Source organism: Schistocerca americana, chromosome 5 (assembly GCF_021461395.2).
Source record: "Schistocerca americana isolate TAMUIC-IGC-003095 chromosome 5, iqSchAmer2.1, whole genome shotgun sequence".
Taxonomy (NCBI): domain Eukaryota; kingdom Metazoa; phylum Arthropoda; class Insecta; order Orthoptera; family Acrididae; genus Schistocerca; species Schistocerca americana.
The window spans coordinates 127269263-127296257 of record NC_060123.1 but is presented as its reverse complement, the minus strand read 5'-3'; the positions used below and the strand labels follow the sequence as shown (position 1 = coordinate 127296257).

General features: G+C 39.9%; 2 protein-coding genes across 2 annotated transcripts in view; one reads left to right on the top strand and one right to left on the bottom strand.

The window, feature by feature from the left end:
* Positions 1-9605, bottom strand: part of LOC124615765 (unconventional prefoldin RPB5 interactor-like protein) — a 43747-nt gene extending 34142 nt beyond the window's left edge. Inside the window, exon 1 of the mRNA XM_047143861.1 lies at positions 9358-9605. Coding sequence (XP_046999817.1) covers positions 9358-9441 — 84 coding nt within the window. The 5' untranslated portion in view covers positions 9442-9605. The remainder of the gene's footprint in view (positions 1-9357) is intronic.
* Positions 9606-9806: 201 nt separating this feature from the next.
* LOC124616143 overlaps positions 9807-26995 on the top strand; it is a 79517-nt gene continuing 62328 nt past the window's right edge. Inside the window, exon 1 of the mRNA XM_047144417.1 lies at positions 9807-10093. Coding sequence (XP_047000373.1) covers positions 9977-10093 — 117 coding nt within the window. The 5' untranslated portion in view covers positions 9807-9976. The remainder of the gene's footprint in view (positions 10094-26995) is intronic.

The window sequence follows — 26995 nt, the reverse complement described above, 5'->3', positions numbered from 1 at the left end:
ATCTCGTTTTGTATATCTGCTTCAATTCTTACAAGGAATTAGCAAATTTTTAGCTCAACAGATTAAAAGGTAATCAACAGGTTTAATTTAAAGTCATTTGTTCACTGCCTTGTAATACAGTGTACCAGATAAAATGCAGCCCCACAGTGAGTGCCGTTCTCAGACATGGGAAGAGTAGGTTGACATTCATAAGCAGCTGGAAACCGCCCTGACTACTGTCAAACAATTGGTAGCAGCTGCAGATCAGTGTGTTGGAAGAGCTCCTGAAACTCGTGTAACTGTGGTACCTGTACCAGAGATATCTCAAGTACTATCCTCTTCTCTGGATCCTGTCCTCTGCACAAAGTACAGGATCTGTCATTAACTGTCCACTTGACTGCGAGTGGCATGTCAATGGTAGATCTAGGCAGGGTGGATGGGACCAGGGAGAACTCAGGGTGTTGTACAGATCCCCCTAACAACAAGTTTGACATGTTGTCTTTCACTGAAACTGGGCCAGTGGGACTCACTTCACCTGTTTTGGGGAAAACTTTTTGGTCTGGTGTCAGGAGGTGGCAAACACAAATAGATAGGGGTCTATTAATTGTCAGCAGTTCAAATGTACTGCGAATGATGGTACCCTTAGGGAACTGGCAGCAAGTGACAGGAAAGAACATCAGGTGCATTCAGTGCCTATGCCTGAGGGCCTCAAATCAATATGTTGAAGAGGCTATTCCAGCAGCCACTGAGGGAACAAGGTGTAACCAGTGCAGATTGTACTGCTTGTTGGAACAAATGATCCCTATTGTCTAGGCTCCAAGGTCATTATTGGATCATTACAACTGGCAGAGAAGGTTGAGATGACCAGCCTTGTGTGTAGAGTTTCAACAAGGCTCACAATTTGCAGCACTGTCCCCAGAACTGATTGTGGCCCTTTGGTTCTGAGTCGAGTGAAAGGTCTGAACCAGAGACTTCAAAGTTTCTGTGAGAAGCTAGGCTGCAGTTTCCTGAACTTGCGCCAAGAGTTGAGAACTTAAGGGTTCCCCTAAATACGTCAGGTGTGCACTACACATCAGAGGTTGCTATTAAGGTAGCTGACTGAGTGTGGGGTGTGCACAAGGGTTTTTTAGATTAGACAACTCTCCATCCAATCCAGATAACGAAAGCTGTAGGAAACCCAGAAGTATCATTTACAATTGAAAGAAATGCTTCCCACTGGTGAGAGTACTAAAATCAAAATTCTATAGGTAAACTGCCAAAGCATTCATAACAAAGAGTTTGAAGCACTCATGAAAAGTAGTGAAGCTCACATAATAATAGGTACAGAAAGCTGGTTGAAACCTGAAATTGGCAGTAGTGAGATTTTGGCGGGAAATTTAAGTGTATATTGAAAGGATAGGCAAATTGAGATGGTGTATTTGCTGCAGTAGACAAAAGATTCAGTATCAGTGAAGGGCATAAAACGACAACTGGATCCTTCTATCGCACACCAGACTCATCTCCTGATGTAATGAAAAATTTCAGAGAAAACCTCAGATTGCTTGTACATAAGTTCCCTAATCATACTGTAATCATCGGTGGAGACTTTAATCATCCAACAATTAACTGGGAAAATTAGTTTTGTTAATGGTGGACGTGATAAGACATTCTGTGAAACTTTACTAAATGCTTCTCTGAAAAACTATCTAGAACAGATAGTTAGGAACTCCACTCATGATGGAAATATATTGGATCTAATGGCAACAAACAGACCCAACCTCTTCGAGGATGTTCACATTGAAACTGGTATCAGTGACAAATTTCAGTAATGTCATTTCTCAATGACGAACCTGAAACTTTCAGCCCTGCTCACAAGGGAACCTCCCCATCGCACCCCCCTCAGATTTAGTTATAAGTTGGCACAGTGGATACGCCTTGAAAAACTGAACACAGATCAATCGAGAAAACAGGAAGAAGTTGTGTGGAGGTATGAAAAAATAAGCAAAATATACAAACTGAGTAGTTCATGGGCAAGATAGGCAACATCAAGGACAATGTAAGCTCAGGAGCATCGTGGTCCAGTGGTTAGTGTGAGCAACTGCGGAACGAGAGGTCCTTGGTTCAAATCTTCCCTCGAGTGAAAAGTTTAATTTTTTTTTAATATCAGACAATTGTCAAAGTTCAGGCACTCACACATAATCAACTTCGTTCTCCAAAATTCCAGGACATATTCAGACTTGCTTGGATATATGCAGGATTTGATGGTCTACACACGGAAAAATTTGAAAACGTTAAAACATATGTTTTGACAGAGCACAGGGAAAACTGTGCGACTCTGAAACTGTTGCATTCATTTGTTGCACTCTTATGTTTTCATCACTGTTTTGGGAGTGATTATCACATCCACAAGAAAACCTAAATCGGGCAAGGTAGAAGAATCTTTTTACCCATTCGTCAAGTGTGCAAGTTAGGTGGGTCGACAACATATTCCTGTCATGTGACGCACATGCCATCACCAGTGTCGTATAGAATATATCAGACGTGTTTTCCTGTGGAGGAATCGGTTGACCTATGACCTTGCAATCAAATGTTTTCGGTTCCCATTGGAGAGGCACGTCCTTTCGTCTAATAATCGCACGGTTTTGCGGTGCGCTCGCAAAACACAGACTCTAAACTTATTACAGTGAACTGAGACGTCAATGAACGAACGGACAGATCATAACTTGGCGAAAATAAAGAAAGTACACTTTTCACCTGAGGGAAGATTTGAACCAAGGACCTCTCGTTCCGCAGCTGCTCACGCTAACCACGAGACCACGGCACTCTTGAGCTGACACTCTCCTCGATGTTGCCTATCTTGCTCATGAACTACTCAGTTTGTGTATTTTGCTTATTTTTTTCATAGTTCCACACAATTTCTTCCTGTTTTCTCGACTGATCTGTGTTCAGTTTTTCAAGGCCTATCCACTGTGCCAACTTATAACTAAATCTGAGGGGGGTGCGATGGGGAGATTCCCTTGTCAGGAGCATGTAGAGGAATTCTGGCTCAAGTTTAAAATAATAGTTGACTATGCACCTGATAGATACATACCCAGTAGAACAGTTCATAATGGATGGGAACCTCCATGGTATACAGTCACTGTAGGGAAACTTCTAAAGAAACAGAAATTAATGGATAATAGATGTAAAACAAAGCATAGGGCTATAGACAGACAGATGCTGAATGAAATGCATTTGGCTGTCAAGAGAACAATGTGTGATGCCTTCAATGACTACTGTAGCATGATGTCAAATGTCATTTCACAAAAGCCAAAGAAATTCTGGTTGGATGTAGAGGTTGTTAGAGGCACCAAAGTTAGTGTCCAGTCCCTAGCAAATGATACAGGAATTCATATTGAGGGTTACAAAGCAAAAGCTGAAATGCTTAATTCCATTTTCAAATGTTCCTTTACAAAGAGAAACCCAGTAGAGTTGCCCCAATTTAATCCTTGTACTATCAAAAAGATGAATGAAATAAGTATTAGTGTCAGTGGTGTTAAGAAACAACTGAAATATTTGAAACTGAACGAAGCTCCAGGACATCACGGAATCCATGTCAGATTCTATACCGAATTTGTGGCCGAGTTAATCCCTTTCCGAACTATAATCTATTGTACATGCACCAAAGAAAAAAACTGCCACATTCTTGGAAAAAGGCACAGGTCACACCCATCTACAATATGGGTAGTAGAACTGATCCACAAAACTACTATCCAATATCCTTGACATCGAGAGGTATTTTGAACAGAATGACCTCATCAATGCCAACCAGCACAGATTTTGAAAACATCGCTCATGTGAAACCCAACTCACACTTTTCTCACATGAGGTACTGAAAGCTTTGGATCAAGGCAACCAGGTAGATGCAATGTTTCTTGATTTGCAAAAAGCATTTGACTCAGTACCACACCTAAGCTAATTGTTAAAAGTATGATCATATGGGGTTCCAAGTGAAATTTGTGACTGACTGGTTGGTTTGTTGATTGGGGTTGAAGGGACCAAATAGCAAGGGCATCAGTCCCTTGTTTCAAAGGTGGTCCATTCGGATGGATTTACATCTCAGAAGAGTCATAACAATAAAAGGGAAAAGGCTAAAATACATAGAAGTGCAGTTGTGTGGTCAATGGTGAAAACAAAAGGAGGGAAGTCAGCAAGTAGGCAACCCCAAGCCTACGCTAGAGGCAGGAAACATCCCACCTATGATGCAGTACAGGCAAGACCACCTGCTATTCAAAAGCGTTCAACTGCTAGAATGTAAAAGTGTGTATTGAAAAAGGAGACTAGCCAAATCTAAAAAACAATAAAAACAGAGTAAAGGGTAGAGAAAAGAGGATCTTGGCCAGGGAGGGGAGACAGGAATCTCCAAACACAGCTTACATCTACATCTACATCCATACTCCGCAAGCCACCTGACGGTGTGTGGCGGAGGGTACCTTGAGTACCTCTATCGGTTCTCCCTTCTATTCCAGTCTCGTATTGTTCGTGGAAAGAAGGATTGTCGGTATGCCTCTGTGTGGGCTCTAATCTCTCTGATTTTATCCTCATGGTCTCTTCGCGAGATATACGTAGGAGGGAGCAATATACTGCTTGACTCTTCGGTGAAGGTATGTTCTCGAAACTTTGACAAAAGCCCGTACCGAGCTACTGAGCATCTCTCCTGCAGAGTCTTCCACTGGAGTTTATCTATCATCTCCGTAACACTGTCGCGATTACTAAATGATCCTGTAACGAAGCGCGCTGCTCTCCGTTGGATCTTCTCTATATCTTCTATCAACCCTATCTGGTACGGATCCCACACTGCTGAGCAGTATTCAAGCAGTGGGCGAACAAGCGTACTGTAACCTACTTCCTTTGTTTTCAAATTGCATTTCCTTAGGATTCTTCCAATGAATCTCAGTCTGGCATCTGCTTTACCGACGATCAACATTATATGATCATTCCATTTTAAATCACTCCTAATGCGTACTCCCAGATAATTTATGGTATTAACGGCTTCCAGTTGCTGACCTGCTATTTTGTAGCTAAATGATAAAGGATCTATCTTTCTGTGTATTCGCAGCACATTACACTTGTCTACATTGAGATTCAATTGCCATTCCCTGCTCCATGCGTCAATTTGCTGCAGATCCTCCTGCATTAAGGGATCACAAATTTAGCATTGGAGGGTAAAAATCGTAGAGGGAGACCAAGAGATCAATACACTAAGCAGATTCAGAAGGATGTAGGTTGCAGTAGGTACTGGGAGATGAAGAAGCTTGCACAGGATAGAGTAGCATGGAGAGCTGCATCAAACCAGCCTAAGGACTGAAGACCACAACAACAACAACCTCCTGCATTTCAGTACAATTTTCCATTGTTACAACCTCTCGATACACCACAGCATCATCTGCAAAAAGCCTCAGTGAACTTCCAATGTCATCCACAAGGTCATTTATGTATATTGTGAATAGCAACGGTCCTATGACACTCCCCTGCGGCACACCTGAAATCACTCTTACTTCGGAAGACTTCTCTCCATTGAGAATGACATGCTGCGTCCTGTTATCTAGGAACTCCTCAATCCAATCACACAATTGGTCTGATAGTCCATAAGCTCTTACTTTGTTCATTAAACGACTGTGGGGAACTGTATCGAACGCCTTGCAGAAGTCAAGAAACACGGCATCTACCTGTGAACCCGTGTCTATGGCACTCTGAGTCTCGTGGACGAATAGCGCGAGCTGGGTTTCACACGACCGTCTTTTTTGAAACCCATGCTGATTCCTACACAGTAGATTTCTAGTCTCCAGAAAAGTCATTATACTCGAACACAATACGTGTTCCAAAATTCTACAACTGATCGACGTTAGAGATATAGGTCTATAGTTCTGCACATCTGCTCAACGTCCGTTCTTGAAAACGGGGATGACCTGTGCCCTTTTCCAATCCTTTGGAACGCTACGCTCTTCTAGAGACCTACGGTACACCGCTGCAAGAAGGGGGGCAAGTTCCTTCACGTACTCTGTGTAAAATTGAACTGGTATCCCATCAGGTCCAGAGGCCTTTCCTCTTTTGAGCGATTTTAATTGTTTCTCTATCCCTCTGTTGTCTATTTCGATATCTACCATTTTGTCATCTGTGCGACAATCTAGAGAAGGAACTACAGTGCAATCTTCCTCTGTGAAACAACTTTGGAAAAAGACATTTAGTATTTCGGCCTTTAGTCTGTCATCCTCTGTTTCAGTACCATTTTGGTCACAGAGTGTCTGGACATTTTGTTTTGATCCACCTACCACTTTGACTTAAGACCAAAATTTCTTAGGATTTTCTGCCAAGTAAGTATATAGAACTTTACTTTCGAATTCATTGAACGCCTCTCGCATAGCCCTCCTCACACTACATTTCGCTTCGCGTAATTTTTGTTTGTCTGCAAAGCTTTGGCTATGTTTATGTTTGCTGTGAAGTTCCCTTTGCTTCCGCAGCAGTTTTCTAACTCGGTTGTTGTACCATGGTGGCTCTTTTCCATCTCTTATGATCTTGCTTGGCACATACTCATCTAACGCATTACGTACGACGGTTTTGAACTTTGTCCACTGATCCTCAACACTATCTGTACTTGAGACAAAACTTTTGTGTTGAGCCAACAGGTACTCTGAAATCTGCTTTTTGTCACTTTTTCTAAACAGAAAAATCTTCCTACCCTTTTTAATATTCCTATTTACGGCTGAAATCATCGATGCCGTAACCGCTTTATGATCGCTGATTCCCTGTTCTGCGTTAACTTTTTCGAATAGTTCGGGTCTGTTTGTCACCAGAAGGTCTAATATGTTATCGCCACGAGTCGGTTCTCTGTTTAACTGCTCAAGGTAGTTTTCAGATAAAGCACTTAAGAAAATTTCACTGGATTCTTTGTCCCTGCCACCCGTTATGAACGTCTGAGTCTCCCAGTCTATATCCGGCAAATTAAAATCTCCACCCAGAACTATAACATGGTGGGGAAATCTACTCGAAATATTTTCCAAATTATCCTTCAGGTGCTCAGCCACAACAGCTGCTGAACCAGGGGGCCTATAGAGACATCCAATTACCATATCTGAGCCTGCTTTAACCGTGACCTTCACCCAAATCATTTCACATTTCGGATCTCCGTCAATTTCCTTCGATACTATTGCACTTCTTATCGCTATAAACACGCCTCCCCCTTCACTGTCCAGCCTGTCTCTGCGGTATACATTCCAATCTGAGTTTAGGATTTCATTACTATTTACGTCTGGTTTCAGCCAACTTTCTGTGCGTTGTGACCGTTTATTAATGAGAGCAGTTCTGGGACCTTTCTGTAGACGCTCCTGCAGTTTACTATTAGCACATTAATATTGTTATTCCCTGTTGCATTTTGCCTACTCCTACCTTGCTGCGTCTCAGGAGGCGTCTTGTCGGGCCTAGGCAGGGGAACCTAAAAAAACCCCATGTGCACTCCACACGTACTCCGCTACCCTTGTGGCCGCTTCCGGCATGTAGTGCACGCCTGACCTATTCAGGGGGACCTACATTTCTCCACCCGATAGCGGAGGTCGAGAAATTTGCACCCCAGATCTCCGCAGAATGGTCTGAGCCTCTGATTTAAGCCTTCCACTCGGCTCCAAACCAGAGGACCGCGATCGGTTCTGGGAACGATACTACAAATAGTTAGCTCTGATTTCACCCCGCGAGCGAGGCTTTCTGCCTTCACCAATTCCGCCAACCACCTGTACGAACTGAGGATGACCTCTGAACCCAGACGGCAGGAGTCATTGGTGCCGACATGAGCTACAATTTGCAGTCGGATGCACCCAGTGCTCTCTATCGCCGCCGGTAGGGCCTCCTCCACAACTCGGATGAGACCCCCCGGCAAGCAGACAGAGTGAACACTGGCCTTCTTCCCCGACCTTCCCGCTATTTCCCTAAGGGGCTCCATCACCCGCCTAACGATGGAGCTCCCAATAACTAATAAACCCCTCTCCCCGTGTGCCTGCTCGGACCTTGCTGAAGGAGCAGCCACATTTCCACTCACAGGCTGAGCGAGCAATGCCACACGGCCAGCCTCCACATTGACCCTCCGCCTCGTGCACCGCGAACGCCGCTGAACCCGCCACTCCCCTTGGGGAGAGGGTGGCCCAACCGCGTCCAGTACACGCGAAGATGTCTTGACAGCAGGGACAGTGGGTGAAGCATGTAACACCTGGGGTGTACCTTGCGACGCACCAGACTCCCCACTGCCACTACACTCCGAGGCAGCAGCCTGAAGACGGCTGACTGCGGCCATCAACACGCTCAGCTGTTCGCGAACAGTGGCCAGCTCCTCCTGCGTCCGTACACAGCAGTCACACATCCTATCCATCCTAAGGAACCAATTTACTGAAGAGAGTTAATCAACCTTTAACTAGACTGCTAATTCACTAAAGGCGGCTGTTTATTCACTAAACTGTGGTTGCTAGGCACTTCTTGTAGAAAACAATGAAAATAGCACTACCTGTCTCTGGACTGTATTGAAAACAAACACTAGCACTACTGGCACTATGGTTGACTAAAGGGACTCTCTCTGACTGTATTCAAAACAAACACGAAATCTATGGAACTATTAATAGCACTCGACAATTAAAGCTTCCTAAAAGCAAATACACACGGAAGAAGAAGTGACCACCCTGCCCCTACTCCAGAGGGAGATTAAAAACCTTAGAACTGAAAATAAAAACCACTTTCACAGAGGAAGCTGAGAACCAGTTCAACCATCCAGGAATCGTCTGCCAATATTAAAGGTAAAGTGCACCGAAGTATGTACTCAGTACGCAGAGCCAAAACAAGGGGGCATTCCACCAAAATGTGGGCTACTGACTGGAAGACTCCACAACGACAAAGTGGGGGGAGCTTATTACACACAAGAAAACCGTGGGTCAGCCTGGTATGGCAGACGCGGGGATGACACAGGGCGGTCGAGTCCTATCGGGAGAGGTGGAAGGAAGAACGCCACGGGACAGGTGTCACCTTAATCGCACGAAGTTTATTAGACAGGGAGGTAGCCTCCCAAGAGTTGGCCCATGATTGTGTGAAGGATGATACATCTATGACATCCACATATCATTGCCTGATTCTGTTGGAGGACTACTAAAGCTATTCATTTACATTTTCTTGGGGCCTTTCATTAGTGTTGTTGAATATCATATATATATATATATATATATATATATATATATATATATCTCTCTCTCTCTCTCTCTCACACACACACACACACACACACACACACACACACACACACACACACACACACACACACCAGTACACATATTGGTTGTTCACTCCCATCAAAGGGCAGAACTGCAAAGTTTAGAAATCTTATTTTACCTCATCGTACGTCTGTTGCAACAACGAAGTGTACGTCGAAGTAGCTACTTCTTGTGGAGGTATTACCACGTTCTCCTCTGCCATTGCAAGATTTAAATAACGATGTCAGGTTGTAGCATCAGCGTAGTGATGTGTTCACAACATGAAGATATTTCATTATAGCGTTGTAACGCCTTCACATGCCTCACAGGCTCACACGACTTCGTTTGAAACACCCAACACAATCCCCCCACCTTACTGCCATCAAAACAAACCAACGATGTTAAGCAATTTCGCCAAAGTTCCTCTGCAAATTACTTTGGCAGACGCTTCACTACAGTTTAAGAGCTTGTTTATTTTTCGTTTCTACCTTTTAGAATTGGAAGAAATGTTATTCTGGTGTATATACGTGATCATTCAGTTTTGTACGTAGGCGCTAGTCGTGTTGTAATGAAATATTGATATAATATTTTAGATTTTGTAAAATAACATCTATGAAATGAAGACAGGGCACAGTGACGGATGTAGTTGTACATAAACAATGGAGCAGAAGTAATATATTCGTTTTTGCCGGTGTTAGTAAATGCTTGTAGCCTTGAATTATTTTATTCTATTCAGGGGGTGAGATGTACCTATAAAAATGTCGGTGAATACGTCACAACCGATTGTGTCACATTCTCCAAAAAATAACAGTAAGCTGTGTAGTGCAACGAACGTGCTATCAGTGGATATACCGGGAGAAGATTTCGAGTATAGTGTAAGTAAACAAAACGTGTTACTTTTTCGGAAGTATTTTGTTTTGAGTAGTACAGTATCATGTTTTCAATTTGCGTTAAGGGGTACAATACATCGAATAAACCTATCACACTCAGTCTTGTATTAAGCGGATACTTAATTTCCGAGGCATGGGAAACATATTTCGGACTCTGTTTTAAGAATGTTTAACAAATGGAAGATCTGTATCAACTTCACAGATCCCACTGCAGCAGACCTGTGACTTTTTTTGCCAAGAGCTACATTACACAGCCACTCCCCCTTTCACTGATATTTTTCATTACTTAGCCGAAAATAATTTCGATATTGCGTGATCTACTTGTATGACTGTTCTTCTAATTCTGTATTTCCCACTGTCCTTATGAAGTCTAATGGAAGCTGAACCATTGGCAGCCTCTGTTCTGAAGCGTACTGTTGTAGGTTGAGTAAATCATTCTGTAGTGTTGGTTCCTTGCCCTTTGATTTGACACCGCTTTGGTGGTAAACATGTCAGTTTCCTTACTTATCTATTCAAGCAACAACTTTGGCCGCACAAAGCAGAGATGAGCCTGTTCCAGACCTCCCCACCACACAAAAATTTCAGATGATCATCAAGATACAAAAACACAGATCACGGTATTACAAGCCTTCTATGCCACTTATTATTAGAGTTATCATTATTTGAAAGGAACCAATAGACACAGAGTCAGTCTGTATATGATGCTAAAAAGAGGCCAAGACCGGTATGCGATCGAAAAGCTATTCCACATATAACTTCAATACCTACTTGTTATGATATACTCATTCCACTCATGTATCCTTCTTAACTACAAGGAAAAAAAACAAAAAAAAAAAAAACAAAACAAAAAAACACATCTAGTTAAAATTTAAAGCTAGTTCCCACAATGAATCTTGCACAATGCAATGTCAAGAAGTAAAATCTATGTGGTTGAAGCAGAACACGATGAAAGGCAGTTGGAAAACACCCAGCAGAAAAATATCTAAGCAATATAAATATTGGCAAAATTGTAGAGGTAGAAAAACTACCTTGTCAGCATTATAAATTGTATTTCCGTTAGTCACATGGAAATTAGTACTTTTGTTTACCTGTGTGCCAGATAAAAAATCAGTATTTCCAATAAACAACTGCATGACATTATTAATATACATGAAAAATGCTTACATATTGGAAAATATAAGTAAGAAATGCAATTCATAAACAGTGTGTGATGACAGTGGTAATGTTACTGATGACAGCACCACTGAAAGAGAGTTACCAGACATGATTTTCAGAATTTCCTTCACCAAAGAAGAAACACTAAATATTACTGAATTCAGATTGAGAACATATGCCAACATGAGTAACGTGCGACGGGAATGGAAAGAGAGCCTATCATGTGGTACAATACTAAGGGCCCTCTGGCATGTATTTCATGGAGGTTTGCAGAGTGTGTATGCAGATGCAGATGCACATCATCTTAAAGTATCCAAGCATCTTAAGATGCAGCGTGACCTATGGTTCAGATTTGATATTCATTCATTCATGTATACTGTTCTATAAATCACATCATGGAGGACAGACTTCAGGGATGTGAAATAAGAATCTTGAATCCTTATTTGCTATTTATCGTTTTCCAGAGAAAGAAACTAGTGACTTGTACTGTTCATAATATTGTATACAAGTCTTGTATTAACGTATTCAATTAAAGCAAAGGAAAGTTCATAACTATTTTAAAATTTTTAAATGTTGCTGTCATTTATAAAGTATGTATTGATGTAGGTTCAAAATGTTAATGATGTGAGAAGGAATTTCTCCATGCCATCAGGTCATAAGATATACTTGACTAGAAGAGTCCAAAGTGAGTCACTTGAAGATCATGACTGTTAATCATATTTCTTAGAGTCGGCATGAGAAAAATTACTCAGGATGTCTTTTCAAGAAGTGGTTGTGTGTTCCTCCCAGTGAAGCTTTGAATCGATATTGGCACCTAAAAATTTCATGGATTTAGTTTCTAAATCCTTTGTCACTCCCAAAGACAAGTGTTGAGTTTTGTCTGGGTGGCAACTATAGCTACATGATTACTTTGCAATTCACACTTAAATGTTTGGTAGACAGTTCATAGCACTACTTTCACGCTATTTCTTGACCATTTCTCTCTCAAATATCACATTGGAAAAATGAACATCTAAATCTTTCCACGTGAGCTCTGATTTCTCTTATTTTATTACAATGGCTATTTCTCACTATCTAGGTGAATGTCATCAAAATATTTTTGCATTCAAATGAGAAAGTTGGTGACTGAAATTTCACAAAAAGATCTTGCCACAATGAGATACACCTTCGTTTTAGTGATTGCCACCCTAACTCGCTTAATATATCTGTGTCACAATCCCATGTTTTGCAATAATGCAAAATGAGCTGCCCTTCTATATAAACTTTTTCGAATGTCCTCCATCAATTCTATCTGGTAAGGATCCTATATAATGCAGCAGTACTACAGAAGTGTAGGTAGTCTTTTTAGTAGATTTGTTGCAATTTCTAAGTGTTCTTCCAATAAAACGTAGTCTTTGGTTTGTCTTTCCAACCATGTTTGCTATATGATGGTTGTTCTTAGTTTAATTGACAACCTTAAAAATTAGGGTAGTCTAACATGTAACTAAAAATTAATAATTTTTTATTATTTTTTTTTACGTAAACGTGGACGATCTCACACTTTTTATTGCCTAGGGTATGAGGAATTTATTGACATTAAGCCATTTCGGTGCAGAATAAAGTGATCCATAGTAGTAATGCTGTGATGTGTGGGAAGCAATGTTCAGTCAGTAGCATAGCATAGAACAGACTAAGCTAAACAATGAGGCAGTCAGCTAATTGTAACAATGAGAAAGAAAAGTCAGGTTTACTGGAGACTGGGGTACCATCTGTCTGCTTTGGCCAATGACATCACCATGGTGAAGAACCCTATTTCGAGTATATCCAACATGGCATCCAAAACATCAATCATGGCAAATGCAAAAATATTACATGAAGTGATGCACTCAATAAAATTAGTGGGACAGCTGTGGCAAAAGTGGGGTTTTGGATGGGAACAAACTAAAAATTCAACAAAAAAAAACACTGTTCAAGATGCATCATTTGGGGGAGGGAGGGGGAGATCGCTCAAAACTGCTAAAAAGTAAAATAAAAAAACCATGTAAAACACACTGTAGGATCATGGTATCCCAGTCTCCAGTTAATCTATATTGCTCGACAATAGATCAGGATATCAATACCCCCCCCCCCCTTTCCTCCCCCACTACAAAAGCCAATATACCAATCTCCAGTTGACTTACATAGCTCTGCCCAAGACCGGGATACCAATAAACCCTCCCCATAACTACAAAGGCTAGTATCCCATTCTCCAGTTCACTTATATGGCTCAACTGTAGAAGAGGACACCAATAACCCCCCTCCCACCACGAGTACACTAACCGGTATCCCAGTCTCCAGTTCACATATATATATATATATACCTCAACACCTGAGGAAAAGTGCACTTACAGTGTCCTCAGATTTTCTGTTGCGGGTTGTGGTTGGTAACTGCATGCATGGTAAATAATAGGAAATGAACATGCTGAATGATGAGTCGGATAGGACAAGACAGCAGAACTCATGAGAAAATAGTTTTCTATAAACTTCATGAATGGATAATTGTTTTTTTATTGAGTCATGAAGGGAAGGTTGGTGAATCAATGCTTTTTAATGAAATCATGGGAGAAGGTAGGTGGATCAAGTTTTTAATTAAATCATGGAAGGAGGTAGATGGATCTATGTTCATTAATACTAGAGTTGCATGTTCAATATATTAATAAATGTTGAGCAACCTACCTTCTCTCGTGATTTACTGAAAAAAATTGATCCACTTACTCAGTGGTTATACAGGCACCTAAGAGTACAGTTTAAATTTTACAAAATATTCTGTTTCATTTGAGAACGTTCTACATTCCACTGTGCCATCATGTAATTTCGTACACTTCACGTAATGACAACTGTAGCACACCAGATGACGCAATAATGTACCTCACAAACACATCGCCACCGCATAATTAAATCAATAGAGCACACCACCTCTTCATACACCATGCCTCTACATTTTACTCCTCTTCCTTTCTAAAACAAACATGCCGCTGCTCGATGATATTACACAACACCTCGCGATACAGTGGAACTATGTCATGGGTCAGAGAAGCAGGGAGATATCCTATGACAAAGTATCCCCAAAATGTCAGAGGATAGAACCCTGTAGATTTAGAACTGCAGTGCTAATTTCAACAGATAATTAATATATGTTTCTGATTGAGACAAACTGCCTTACATTACCCAAATAGGAAACAGTGAATGGCAGTGCAGGATTCCATACACCATAGAATTAGAGCTTTGCTAGTCAAATGCAGTCAAAAGCTCTACTTAGATCACACACATTAAGTGGACTTTATATAATTCTTACTCTCTAAAGCTGTTTAACAGAAGCAGCCACTGCAGACATCCTCACAATCCTTTTTGCATGCAAGGGCAAAGGCATCAAGGTATATGGGGGCCGTTATTAAACGTTTAGTTTTCATCACATAGTTTTTAATTTATGGATGTATTTCAGTTAAAAATAAAAAAAAATGTTCGTTGTCTTGTATGAATTGTAATTAAAAGGCCAAAGTAATATAGTCATTGGCTTCATCACCTGTTAGGTCTGGAGGGCTTTGGCAAATGTGTCAGGTCGTCAATAGCTGATGAACTGCCGCAGTCTGATGGGAATGAGAGATATTATAAACAATAGTCTTGAGATCTTTTGGCAGTCCATGGCAGAATATTGAAGTTTGCTGGAGTTTATGTCTGCATAATCTGACTCTGAGTGGACTACAGAAGGTAATGATAGATTCCAGCACCCATTGGTACAGAACATAATAATAATAATAATAATAATTCCCGTGGAGGCCCGGGAAAAGAATAGGCCTCCGGTATGTTCTGCCAGTCGTAAAAGGTGACAAAAAGAACAAACCACTAATAGGGCTAACCCCCCTTTTAGTGTGATTAGTTGGTTCAGGACAGAACTAAAGAAGCCTCGGACAAGCACCGTCATGGTCGGGGACGACGCTTGAACCCTATGCCTGCCCACAATGGTAACGACACTGCTAGCCAATTGGAAAATGATTTAAATCCAAATAGAGGTGTTTTGCAGGATATGCTTCCTGCAACCACCCTAGAAGGAAAACAAAGACAGAGGATGAGATGGTCAGATGAAGTTAACCGACACCTCATCTTCTGTTATTACCAAGCAACAAACCTAGGAACCAACTCAACTGGATACAGATCACAAGTATACACAGCATTTATTACCAGATACCCAGAATTAAAATTTTTAACAGAACAACGACTAGCTGATCAGATCCGTGTAATAATCAAAAATAACAGGATACCCCAGTCAGAATTAGAACACATCAAACAACAAGTACAACAAATACTGGAACAAAATAATGAGCAATCAGAAGAAGAAGAAGAAAATACAGTAATGGACTCAAACATCCCAGAGCAAACAAACAAAGAACAACACGCATCAATTAAACAATCAGAGGAAAACAAAATCTTAAGACAGCCACTAGAACAAGCACAAATAGAACACGAAGTGACACACGTTAGATATAGAAGAAAAGTTTCAGCTGACATATATAGAATACAAAGACACAAATACAGACATTAGACCATTCTTGCATAGACCGCCAAATAACCCACAAGTCGAAACAACAATAAAAACTATCAACACAATCATACTCAACAAAATAAATGAAAACACAACTATGGAAGAGTTACAACTACTGGTTTATATAGGAGCACTCACTACACTAAATATACACACTAGGCAGAGATCAGAACCAACCAACACACAGAAGAAACCCACAAAACCAGCATGGCAACACAGGCTACAGATCAGAATAGAAAAACTGAGAAAAGACATTGGACAGCTAACACAATTTATAAGAAATCAAATATCAGACAAAAAATGAAAAAGGTTAGCTAAAATCGCACAACAAGAAGCGATAGAGCAATTAGATGAAAAGAAGCAGAAATTACAGGCATTGGCCAAACGACTAAGAAGGTACAAAAAAAGTGAAAATAGAAAGAAACAAAGCCAAACATTCAACACAAACCAAAAGAAATTTTACCAGGCAATAGATAACACACACATTAAAGTATACAATCAACCAAACATAACAGACATGGAACACTTCTGGAGCAACATATGGTCAAACCCGGTACAACATAACAGGCATGCACGGTGGATACAAGCAGAAACAGACACATACAAGATGATACCACAAATGCCTGAGGTGATAATATTGCAACATGAAGTCACCCGAGCAATTAATTCCACGCACAATTGGAAAGCCCCTGGAAAAGATAAAATAGCAAATTTCTGGCTAAAGAAGTTCACCTCAACACATTCACATCTAACTAAATTATTTAACAGTTACATTGCAGACCCATACACATATCCTGATACACTTACACATGGAATAACTTATTTGAAACCTAAAGATCATGCAGACACAACAAACCCAGCTAATTACACAGAAATTAATGACACATACAACACAGAACAAAATTATAAATGAAGTACAAAAAGGCTGTTGCAAAGGAGCATGAGGATGTAAAGAACAACTGATAATAGATGCAGAAGTGACATATGAAGCTAAAACTAAACAAAGGTCGCTACACTACGCATACATTGATTACCGAAAGGCTTTTGATAGTGTACCCCACTCCTGGTTACTACAAATATTGGAAATATACAAAGTAGATCCTAAATTGATACAGTTCCTTAACATAGTAATGAAAAATTGGAAAACCACACTTAATATCCAAACAAATTCAAATAATATCACATCACAGCCAATACAGATTAAGTGTGGAATATACCAAGGAGACTCATTAAGTCCTTTCTGGTTCTGCCTTGCTCTGAACCCACTATCCAACATCCTAAATAATACAAATTATGGATACAATATTACTGGAACATACCAACACAAAATCACACATTTGCTATACATGGATGACCTAAAACTACTGGCGGCAACAAATCAACAACTCAACCAATTACTAAAGATAACAGAGGTATTCAGCAGTGATATAAATATGGCTTTTGGAACAGACAAATGTAAGAAAAATAGCATAGTCAAGGGAAAACACACTAAACAAAAACATTACATATTGGATAACCACAGCGACTGCATAGAAGCAATGGAAAAAACAGATGCCTATAAATATCTAGGATACAGACAGAAAATAGGAATAGATAATACAAATATTAAAGAAGAACTAAAAGAAAAATACAGACAAAGACTAACAAAAATACTGAAAACAGAATTGACAGCAAGAAACAAGACAAAAGCTATAAATACCTATGCTATACCAATATTGACCTACTCATTTGGAGTAGTGAAATGGAGTAACACAGACCTAGAAGCACTCAATACACTTACACGATCACAGTGCCACAAATATAGAATGCATCACATACATTCAGCAACAGAAAGATTCACATTAAGCAGAAAGGAAGGAGGAAGAGGATTTATCGACATAAAAAACCTACATTATGAACAGGTAGACAATTTAAGAAAATTCTTTCTAGAACGAGCAGAAACTAGCAAAATACACAAAGCAATCACTCATATAAATACATCGGCTACACCATTGCAATTTCATAACCACTTCTACAACCCTCTAGATCACATAACATCAAGAGATACGAAGAAAGTAAATTGGAAAAAGAAAACACTATATGGCAAGCACCCGTATCATCTAACACAGCCACACATCGATCAAGACGCATCCAACACATGGCTAAGAAAAGGCAATATATACAGTGAGACGGAAGGATTCATGATTGCAATACAGGATCAAACAATAAACACCAGATATTACAGCAAGCATATTATTAAAGATCCCAATACCACAACAGATAAATGCAGACTTTGCGAACAACAAATAGAAACAGTAGATCACATCACAAGTGGATGTACAATACTAGCAAATACAGAATACCCCAGAAGACATGACAATGTAGCAAAAATAATACATCAAAAACTTGCCATACAACATAAACTAATAAAACAACACGTTCCCACATTCAAATATGCACCACAAAATGTACTGGAGAATGATGAATACAATACTGGAACGGAACCATTATAACAGATAAAACAACACCTCATAACAAACCTGACATGATACTCACTAATAAAAAGAAGAAATTAACACAACTAATCGAAATATCCATACCCAATACAACAAATATACAGGAGAAAAAATTGAAAAATACATCCAACTGGCTGAGGAAGTCAAGGACATGTGGCATCAGGATAAAGTTGACGTTATACCAATTATACTATCAACTACAGGAGTCATACCACACAATATCCACCAGTACATCAACGCAATACAGCTACATCCAAACTTATATATACAACTACAGAAATCTGTAATTATTGATACATGTTCAATTACCCGAAAGATCCTAAATGCAATGTGACATATACCGTACAGTTAAAAGGAAGTTACGCTTGATCAAGGTCCGTGTCGCTTTCCATTTTTAACCAGACATAATGTCTGAGAAAGGAAAGAATAATAATAATAATAATAAAAATAATAATAATTAATAATAATAGTAAAGATTATTGCTACCCAAGAGACACAGTTTGTAAAAGGAAACCATTTTAACTCAGAAAACAACAGAATCTACGATGGAAAACTTGCAGTGAAATCAACAAGAAAGGACACAGTGTGACACAGGCTTTGCAGTCTCCAGCCAGTGTGGCTGGAGACAGTGTGTGTGTGTGTGTGTGTGTGTGTGTGTGTGTGTGTGGTGATTCTTCTTCAGAAGAAGGCCTTTTGGCCGAATGCTCAGATGTATAGCAGTCTTTTTGTTGTGCCTGACTGCATCTCAACATCTCTTCAATATGGTAACATTCTATCATTTTTATAATACTGCTGTTATTCTGTCCTGCTTTTTTTTTTGTTTGATTTCAATCTCTAAACCTGTCAGACTGTCAGTAACTGACGTTAACCCTACCACAGCTTGTTTTTCGACACTCTTGTTTAAACTGAGCTACAAGGCTTTTACCCTGATTAATACATATGCAATTGCAAATGACTGCTAGAAGAAAAATACTCAGAAAAATGGAGCAACTATAAGAAAGACCACAAACATAAACCCCAACATCTTGTGAAAATCTTATTCGCTAACTGAGCTAAGGGAAGAACCAGAGCAATACATAAAAACCACAAGAGAATGAAGGTGAACAGTGAACGACTGGTAAATTTGTTAGCCAGCTGCAGCCTCAAAACACACCAGATTGATCATATGGCCATTCTAACAGAAACATGGCAGAAATTCTGGTTCTAAAAGTAAGGAAAGACTTTTTCGAATTGCATCACTGTCTCCTACAGATCAATCTATAGCGCAACACGAAAAAGCTGCAATGAAACAAAATCTTTAGGTTATCCCCCAAATATCTGCAACTCAGTAAGGAAATAGTCATGCAGGAAACCAACCAACAACTTAAAATTAGACAGAACTTGTAAACACCTTCAAATCCACTATGAAATTGGGTTATTATTGTCCAGGAAGGAGAAAACACTGGTGGTGGACCACATGTGACAAGGCAGTAGGGGAAAGGATAAAATTCTGGAAAAATTTTAGCACTAGCAGAATGTAAGAGAGGTGAAAATCATTTCTTGAGTTATAAAAACAATCAGTAAAGCTGATTTAAAGGAAAAAAATGTGCTTGTAATACAAACTGATTAAATAAAATGCAACAGGACTTCACCAAAAATAATACTAGGAAGTTATACACGATGCTTAAAGAAAATCTCACAGATTATCAGGTATCCAGTCTGTGCTTCAAAAGACAAGATGACTCACTAAAAACCAACACAAAAAATAACTGCAGAATTCTTTCATACTATTTCAACAAACTTCTCAACTTCAAATCTCTCATGGAGGAAATGCATTTTCAAAGCTGACGCCTGTCCCAGCTCAGAACCACCAACCATCTAGGAAACATCATATATGGTATGTTATTAAATCACCGAACAACAACAGAGTCTCGGGAGTATATGGAGATACTACAAAACTGAAAGCTAAATGACAAAAATACAAGGAATCCACACGATCATTGCAGAAATCTGGAAGAACCAATGAATACCCTCTGAATGAAGATTTGAGCTTGTTCATCCACTTCACAAGAAGAGGGACACAACATACCCTAACAATAACAGAGGAATTTCTCTCTTGCTGGTCATCTACAAAATTCTCTTGAAATCCCTTGTAAAATGTAGTAACAGACTCCAACAATGACATGGAGCTGTCATAACTGTCCGAGATCGATCTCTACCTCCAGCCCCCACTGCCAATGGTGCCACAGTGTACAAGCTGTCTGGAAAGAAGCCATACCACCAGAGCTCATGTCATGTCACTCAGCAGGACCCCATGACCTCTGGTCAGTGATAACTTTGTGCCTGACATGCCAAGCACTCATTCGCTTTTGTTCTAGCTCAATGGAATGTTTTTTGTATTGACTGCTATCTGCTGATGACTTTAGCTGTGATCTTGGACTATGTATGAACTTGAGTATTGGCCGGTTATCTTCAGTTTGTGTGACATCAAACTTGTTCCTTTTTGTCTCTGCAGTTTGTTTCTACTGCATCAGTCTAGTAAGTCAAATAAATTGTGCTGATAAGTACAGACTTCTACACACATAAACAGACTCAAAAAAAAGAAAAGCCGACTCACAGGTAGAAGAGTGCCAAGCAGGTTTTCAGTAGGGGTGCTCCTGTATAGAACAGATCTGGAATCTTAGGACTATTCTTCAAATCAGAAACTCCAGAAATAGAGTGATCACTTTTGTGGACTTCAAGAAGGCTTACGAACCCATAATCAAACACATGTTAGACATCATAAAAGAAAATTAAGAATTGGCAAAAAATCCAAGAGCAGTAATTTGGGATACACTATCTAACACAACCTCTAAAGGCAAATTTGGGAGCCATTTGAGATCAAAGGTGGATTGCCTTCACCAAAACACTAACATCATTGTTAAAGAAATTATGACGACAGGGAGAAAAGAATCTAAAGGATTCCAAATGTCCATTAAAGAAAAAAAAGAAAAAAAATAAGACCACCAGTTTCAACATGAAATGCATTTGTGGACAATTTCACGCTTCTCATGTGTAACAGAGAAAAGGTCAAAAACACAATAGAAAAATGCACAAAAAAAAGATTTGCAAATTTAATATGAATAAATGCAGTACACTTTGAGATTGCCATGGGACAATGATTGCAAAGTAACAACCCATGAGAACAGCACAAGTGCTTCGTTCCAAATATGTAGGAGTAATTGCTCAATCATTAAGGGTTAACTTAGAGGCCAACCAAGAAATATTCATAAACCTCCAAGAGCATATATGCCTACAAAGAATCACTAAAAGAAATTATCCATATCCACAACACAAAACACGACGACGTCATACTTCCAGAGCACTATACTGAGGCAGATGGATCAGGGTGATGTGATTGGAGGTGGAGCACTGGGTTGTGTGTGGCTGAGAATGGGTTGTGTTAAAATCGTCTTTCACTCTTATTATTCATCAATTTCATAAACAAGTAGTTTTCACCCTTCCAGATCAGATGCTGATTGGGAATACCTGACATCCTAGGAGTGAATGCCGCTCCAGACATCAGAATTTGACCCAGTTTGAGCAGTAAAGTGTCGGCAGCAATGACAGCGTGAAGCTCAGAAATGCTGAGGGTGGAAGACAGTAGGAAGTAGGAAGCGAGTGTCTTCTGAAATAGAGACGTGAATAACCATTATGCTCTACTGAATGTTTTCAATTCCTTCTGACTTCGAACTAACAGCACCCCTGGCTGAGAAGGTTCAAAACACCAAATAAAAACTTGAAATCAATGAATAAGTTAAATATTTGACCAGCAGTATAAATCAAACAATGGAAAATCCAGGATGGAATGTAACAATACCAGAAAAGGAAAGTTACTACTTACCATATAGCGGAGATGCTGAGTTGCGATAGGCACAATGTAGCTTTCTGAGACTCCATATGTGTGAGCAAGTTGTGTTTGCATGAGTGTGTGTGTGTGTGTGTGTGTGTGTGTGTGTGTGTGTGTGTGTGTGTGTGTGTGTCTACTGCTGACAAAGGCCTTAATGGCTGAAAGCTATGTGTGTGTGAATCTTTTTATTGTGCCTATCAATACTCAGCATCTCCGCCATATGGTGAGTAGCAGCTTTCCTTCTCTGGTATTGACCAGCAGTGTATTCACAGATGTCACTTGAATGAACGTTTCAGAGAAGTGAAATTATGGTCTCCAAAAACATTAATTATTAAGGCAACAATGTACTTCACATGGTTATCATAAGCAAATGAAATTCATAATGGGGTTAGTTACCCAAAGAACACAGATATTACCTGTACATGGTTAGCAGTGATGTTTACTGCGAGTCACTAGACACACTAGTGGCCACTTACTAATCTAGACCCAAGCTTCTCTTAACTAAGAGAGCACCAAATTTTCTTAGTTTTAATGACAATATCATCACTTACAACCAATGCAGTAGTCGTTTATCATAAGGCACCACTTACAACTATCAGGCAATAATCCACTCACGCTAAATGGTACTAGCTGTAACTTAATCTAGATTGTCAATTTAGACCAGGTAATTGGCCCTATATAATTAAACAGCCATTAGCCTTATTGGCACAGAAGAAGAACACAAGCATACAGTGATGGCCTTGCCAGTAGTCAGTCCATTAAAACTGATTTACCACAGACAGAATTGGAACAACCCTCGTCGTAAGGTTTTAGTGGTAATAGCTCAAGACACTCACTGAGCAAAGTGCATTTCAATTTTTGTTCTTTAGAGCAAATCGTAAACACTTGACACTGCTCAACATGTAATTCCAAAACACACAACGACAATACTCAAGTGAAACACCAATCAATACATGGCAACAACTTGAAATAAATATGCAGATGTGCGTTCATTACACAAGCAATACCGCAGACACAACGAGAATACTCAAGGCAGACAATGATCAAGACAAAGTAACAATTTAACTAGATATGCACATGTGCATGTAATACATATAAAGCCAACAAGATTAAAACCAGTTCATAAAGGACAGGCAGTCAAACTCAGTGCTCACTTGGACATGTCTCTTGCAAACCACCCTTCCTTGGATGACCCAAACAGGGACACACCTGACTGAGTGATGATTCAAACGACAGTGGCGTTATTATGGCAACCACATTCAACTATAGTCACTCATGATTCACACATAAAACAACTGAGATTTACTGGGCATTCCCCCCAAATGAGGTGAAAAATTCATTTCTCCCATCAATAAAATCACTAATTTTATTGAGTCATCCTGATACGTGGAATCAGTACAAGATTTCAGTCAGATGTGATTAAGTCAGAGATCTCGAAAACACAATAGTTAGTACAAAACACCAGACAAACCATTAGTAACTGATCCTCCTCCTGGTTTGCAAGCGAGAAAAACAACAACACATAACGCTCATGAATCACCAACACCACCTTGTTGCAGAAACACTTGCAAGTGAGCTAAAACCGATTTCCAAGATGTGAGACGTGATTGACTGGTAGTGCATACACCCACTATACTTGCTGAGCCTCTTGGAAGTCAGCTTGTCAGTGCTTGCAGCAGAAAACAAACACTAACTTGCTTCTGTTAGAACATGACTGACTTCAGCCAGTACTTTGACAGTTCAGGTGTGAGTTACCAAGACACGTGACAATCAAGAGAAACAGCTCAAAAACATTTCCACTTCTCCAGGAGCATACTGCAGAGTATCTAATTCTGTGCAGATTTCATTGCACATCACTAAACTAACAATACATTGATATAAGGGATCAGTACAAGAATTCATTGAATTCCACCATGTCAAACATCCTAAACTATTGATGGTACAAAACACCAGACAAATAAACCATTGGTCCTCGATCTTCTAGAGATTTTGCACAGGAGGAGGACATAAATGTCCCTTTTAGCAAACAAACATCACTGTAGAAACCTCGTAAATGAGACAGAACCAACTGTTTTAACACTAAACCCTCACTACACTACTTAATATTGTTTGTGTTTAGTCCAGTTAAGTGCAGTGTGTAAATTAGAAGGAAAGCCACTTCAGTTAAGTGCAGTGTAGTAAATTAGAAGGAAAGCCACTCATCATCATCATCATTTAAGACTGATTATGCCTTTCAGCGTTCAGTCTGGAGCATAGTCCCCCTTATCATATTCCTCCATGATCCCCTATTCAGTGCTAACATTGGTGCCTCTTCTGATGTTAAGCCTTTTACTTCCAAATCATTCTTAACCGAATCCAGGTAACTTCTCCTTGGTCTACCCCAACTCCTCCTACCCTCTACTGCTGAACCCATGAGTCTCTTGGGTAGCCTTGCTTCTCCCATGCGTGCAACATGACCCCACCATCTAAGCATGTTCGCCCTGACTGCTACATCTATAGAGTTCATTCCCAGTTTTTCTTTGATTTCCCCATTGTGCACACCCTCCTGCCATTGTTCCCATCTACTAGTACCTGCAATCATCCTAGTTACTTTCATATCCATAACCTCAACCTTATTGATAAGGTAACCTGAATCCACCCAGCTTTCGCTCCCATACAACAAAGTTGGTCGAAAGATTGAACGGTGCACAGATAACTTAGTCTTGGTACTGACTTCCTTCTTGCAGAAGAGAGTAGATTGTAGCTGAGCGCTCACTGCATTAGCTTTGCTACATCTCGCTTCCAGTTCTTTCACTATGTTGCCATCCTGTGAGAATATGCATCCTAAGCACTTGAAACTGTCCACCTGTTCTAACTTTGTTCCTCCTACTTGGCACTCAATCCGTTTGTATCTCTTTCCCACTGACATCACTTTTGTTTTGGAGATGCTAATCTTCATACCATAGTCCTTACATTTCTGATCTAGCTCTGAAATATTACTTTGCAAACTTTCAATAGAATCTGCCATCACAACTAAGTCATCCGCATATGCGAGACTGCTTATTTTGTGTTCACCTATCTTAATCTCACTCAACCAGTCTATTGTTTTCAACATATGATCCATAAATAATATGAACAACAGTGGAGACTGGTTGCAGCCTTGTCTTACCCCTGAAACTACTCTGAACCATGGACTCAATTTACCGTCAACAATAACTGCTGCCTGACTGTCTATGTAAAGACCTTTAATTGCTTGCAAAAGTTTGCCTCCTATTCCATAATCACGTAGAACAGACAATAACGTCCTCCTAGGAACCCGGTCATATGCCTTTTCTAGATCTATAAAACTTAGATACAATTCCCTGTTCCACTCGTAACACTTCTCCATTATTTGCCGTAAGCTAAAGATCTGGTCCTGACAACCTCTAAGAGGCCTAAACCCACACTGATTTTCATCCAATTTGTCCTCAACTAATACTCGCACTTTCCTTTCAACAATACCTGAGAAGATTTTACCCGCAACGCTGATCAAAGAGATACCTCTGTAGTTGTTACAATCTTTTCTGTTTCCATGTTTAAAGATTGGTGTGATTACTGCTTTTGTCCAGTCTGATGGAACCTGTCCCGACTCCCACGCCATTTCAATTATCCTGTGTAGCCATTTAAGACCTTACATTCCACTGTATTTGATGAGTTCTGACTTAATTTCATCCACCCCAGCCGCTTTATTGCACTGCAATCTATTGACCATTTTTTCCACTTCCTCAAATGTGATCCTATTTCCATCATCATTCCTGTCCCATTGTACATTGAAATCTGAAACATTACTGATCGTATTTTCACCTACATTGAGCAACTCTTCAAAATATTCCCTCCATCTGCCCAAGGCATCAACAGGATTCACCAGCAATTTTCCTGACCTGTCCAAAATACTTGTCATTTCCTTCTTACCTCCCTTTCGAAGACTTCCCAAGATTTCTTCTTGGATGCTGTAATTATCTGTTTGGCATTGTTTCTTTCTTCAACATAACTTTCTCTGTCTACCTGAGTTCTAGTATGTAGCCATTTTTGATATGCCTTCTTTTTCCTTTTACAGGCTGCCTTGACTGTGTCATTCCACCAAGCTGCTTGCTTCATCCTACCTTTACACACTACTGTTCCAAGACATTCTTTGGCCACTTCTAATACTGTGTCCCTGTACCTTGTCCATTCCTTTTCCAGTGACTGCAATTGACTACATTCAACTAACTGGTACCTTTCTGAGATCACTGTTATATACTTGTGTCTGATTTCCTTATCCTGAAGTTTCTCCACTCTTATCCTCCTACACATGGACCTGACCTCCTGCACTTTCGGCCTCACAATACCAATTTCACAGCGGATTAAATAGTGATCAGTGTCATCAAAGAATCCACTGAATACATGTGTGTCCCTCACAGCCTTCCTGAATTCCTGATCTGTTATTATATAGTCAATGACAGATCTGGTTCCCCTGCCTTCCCAAGTATACCGGTGAATGTTCTTATGTTTATTTTATTTATTTTTTGTTCCATGGGACCAAATTAAGGAGAAGTCTCCATGGTCATGGAACGAGTCAGTACATGAAATTATAACATATTAGAAACAGATAAAATGAAATATAAGAAAATATATTCAGGTGACAAGTCGTAAGTTTAAATGAAGAAAATCAACAATGTAACACTGGAATTTGCTTAATTTTTTAGCTCTTCCAGGAGCTCCTTGACAGAATAGGAACACTGGACTCGCATTCGGGAGGACGACGGTTCAATCCCGCGTCCGGCCATCCTGATTTAGGTTTTCCGTGATTTCCC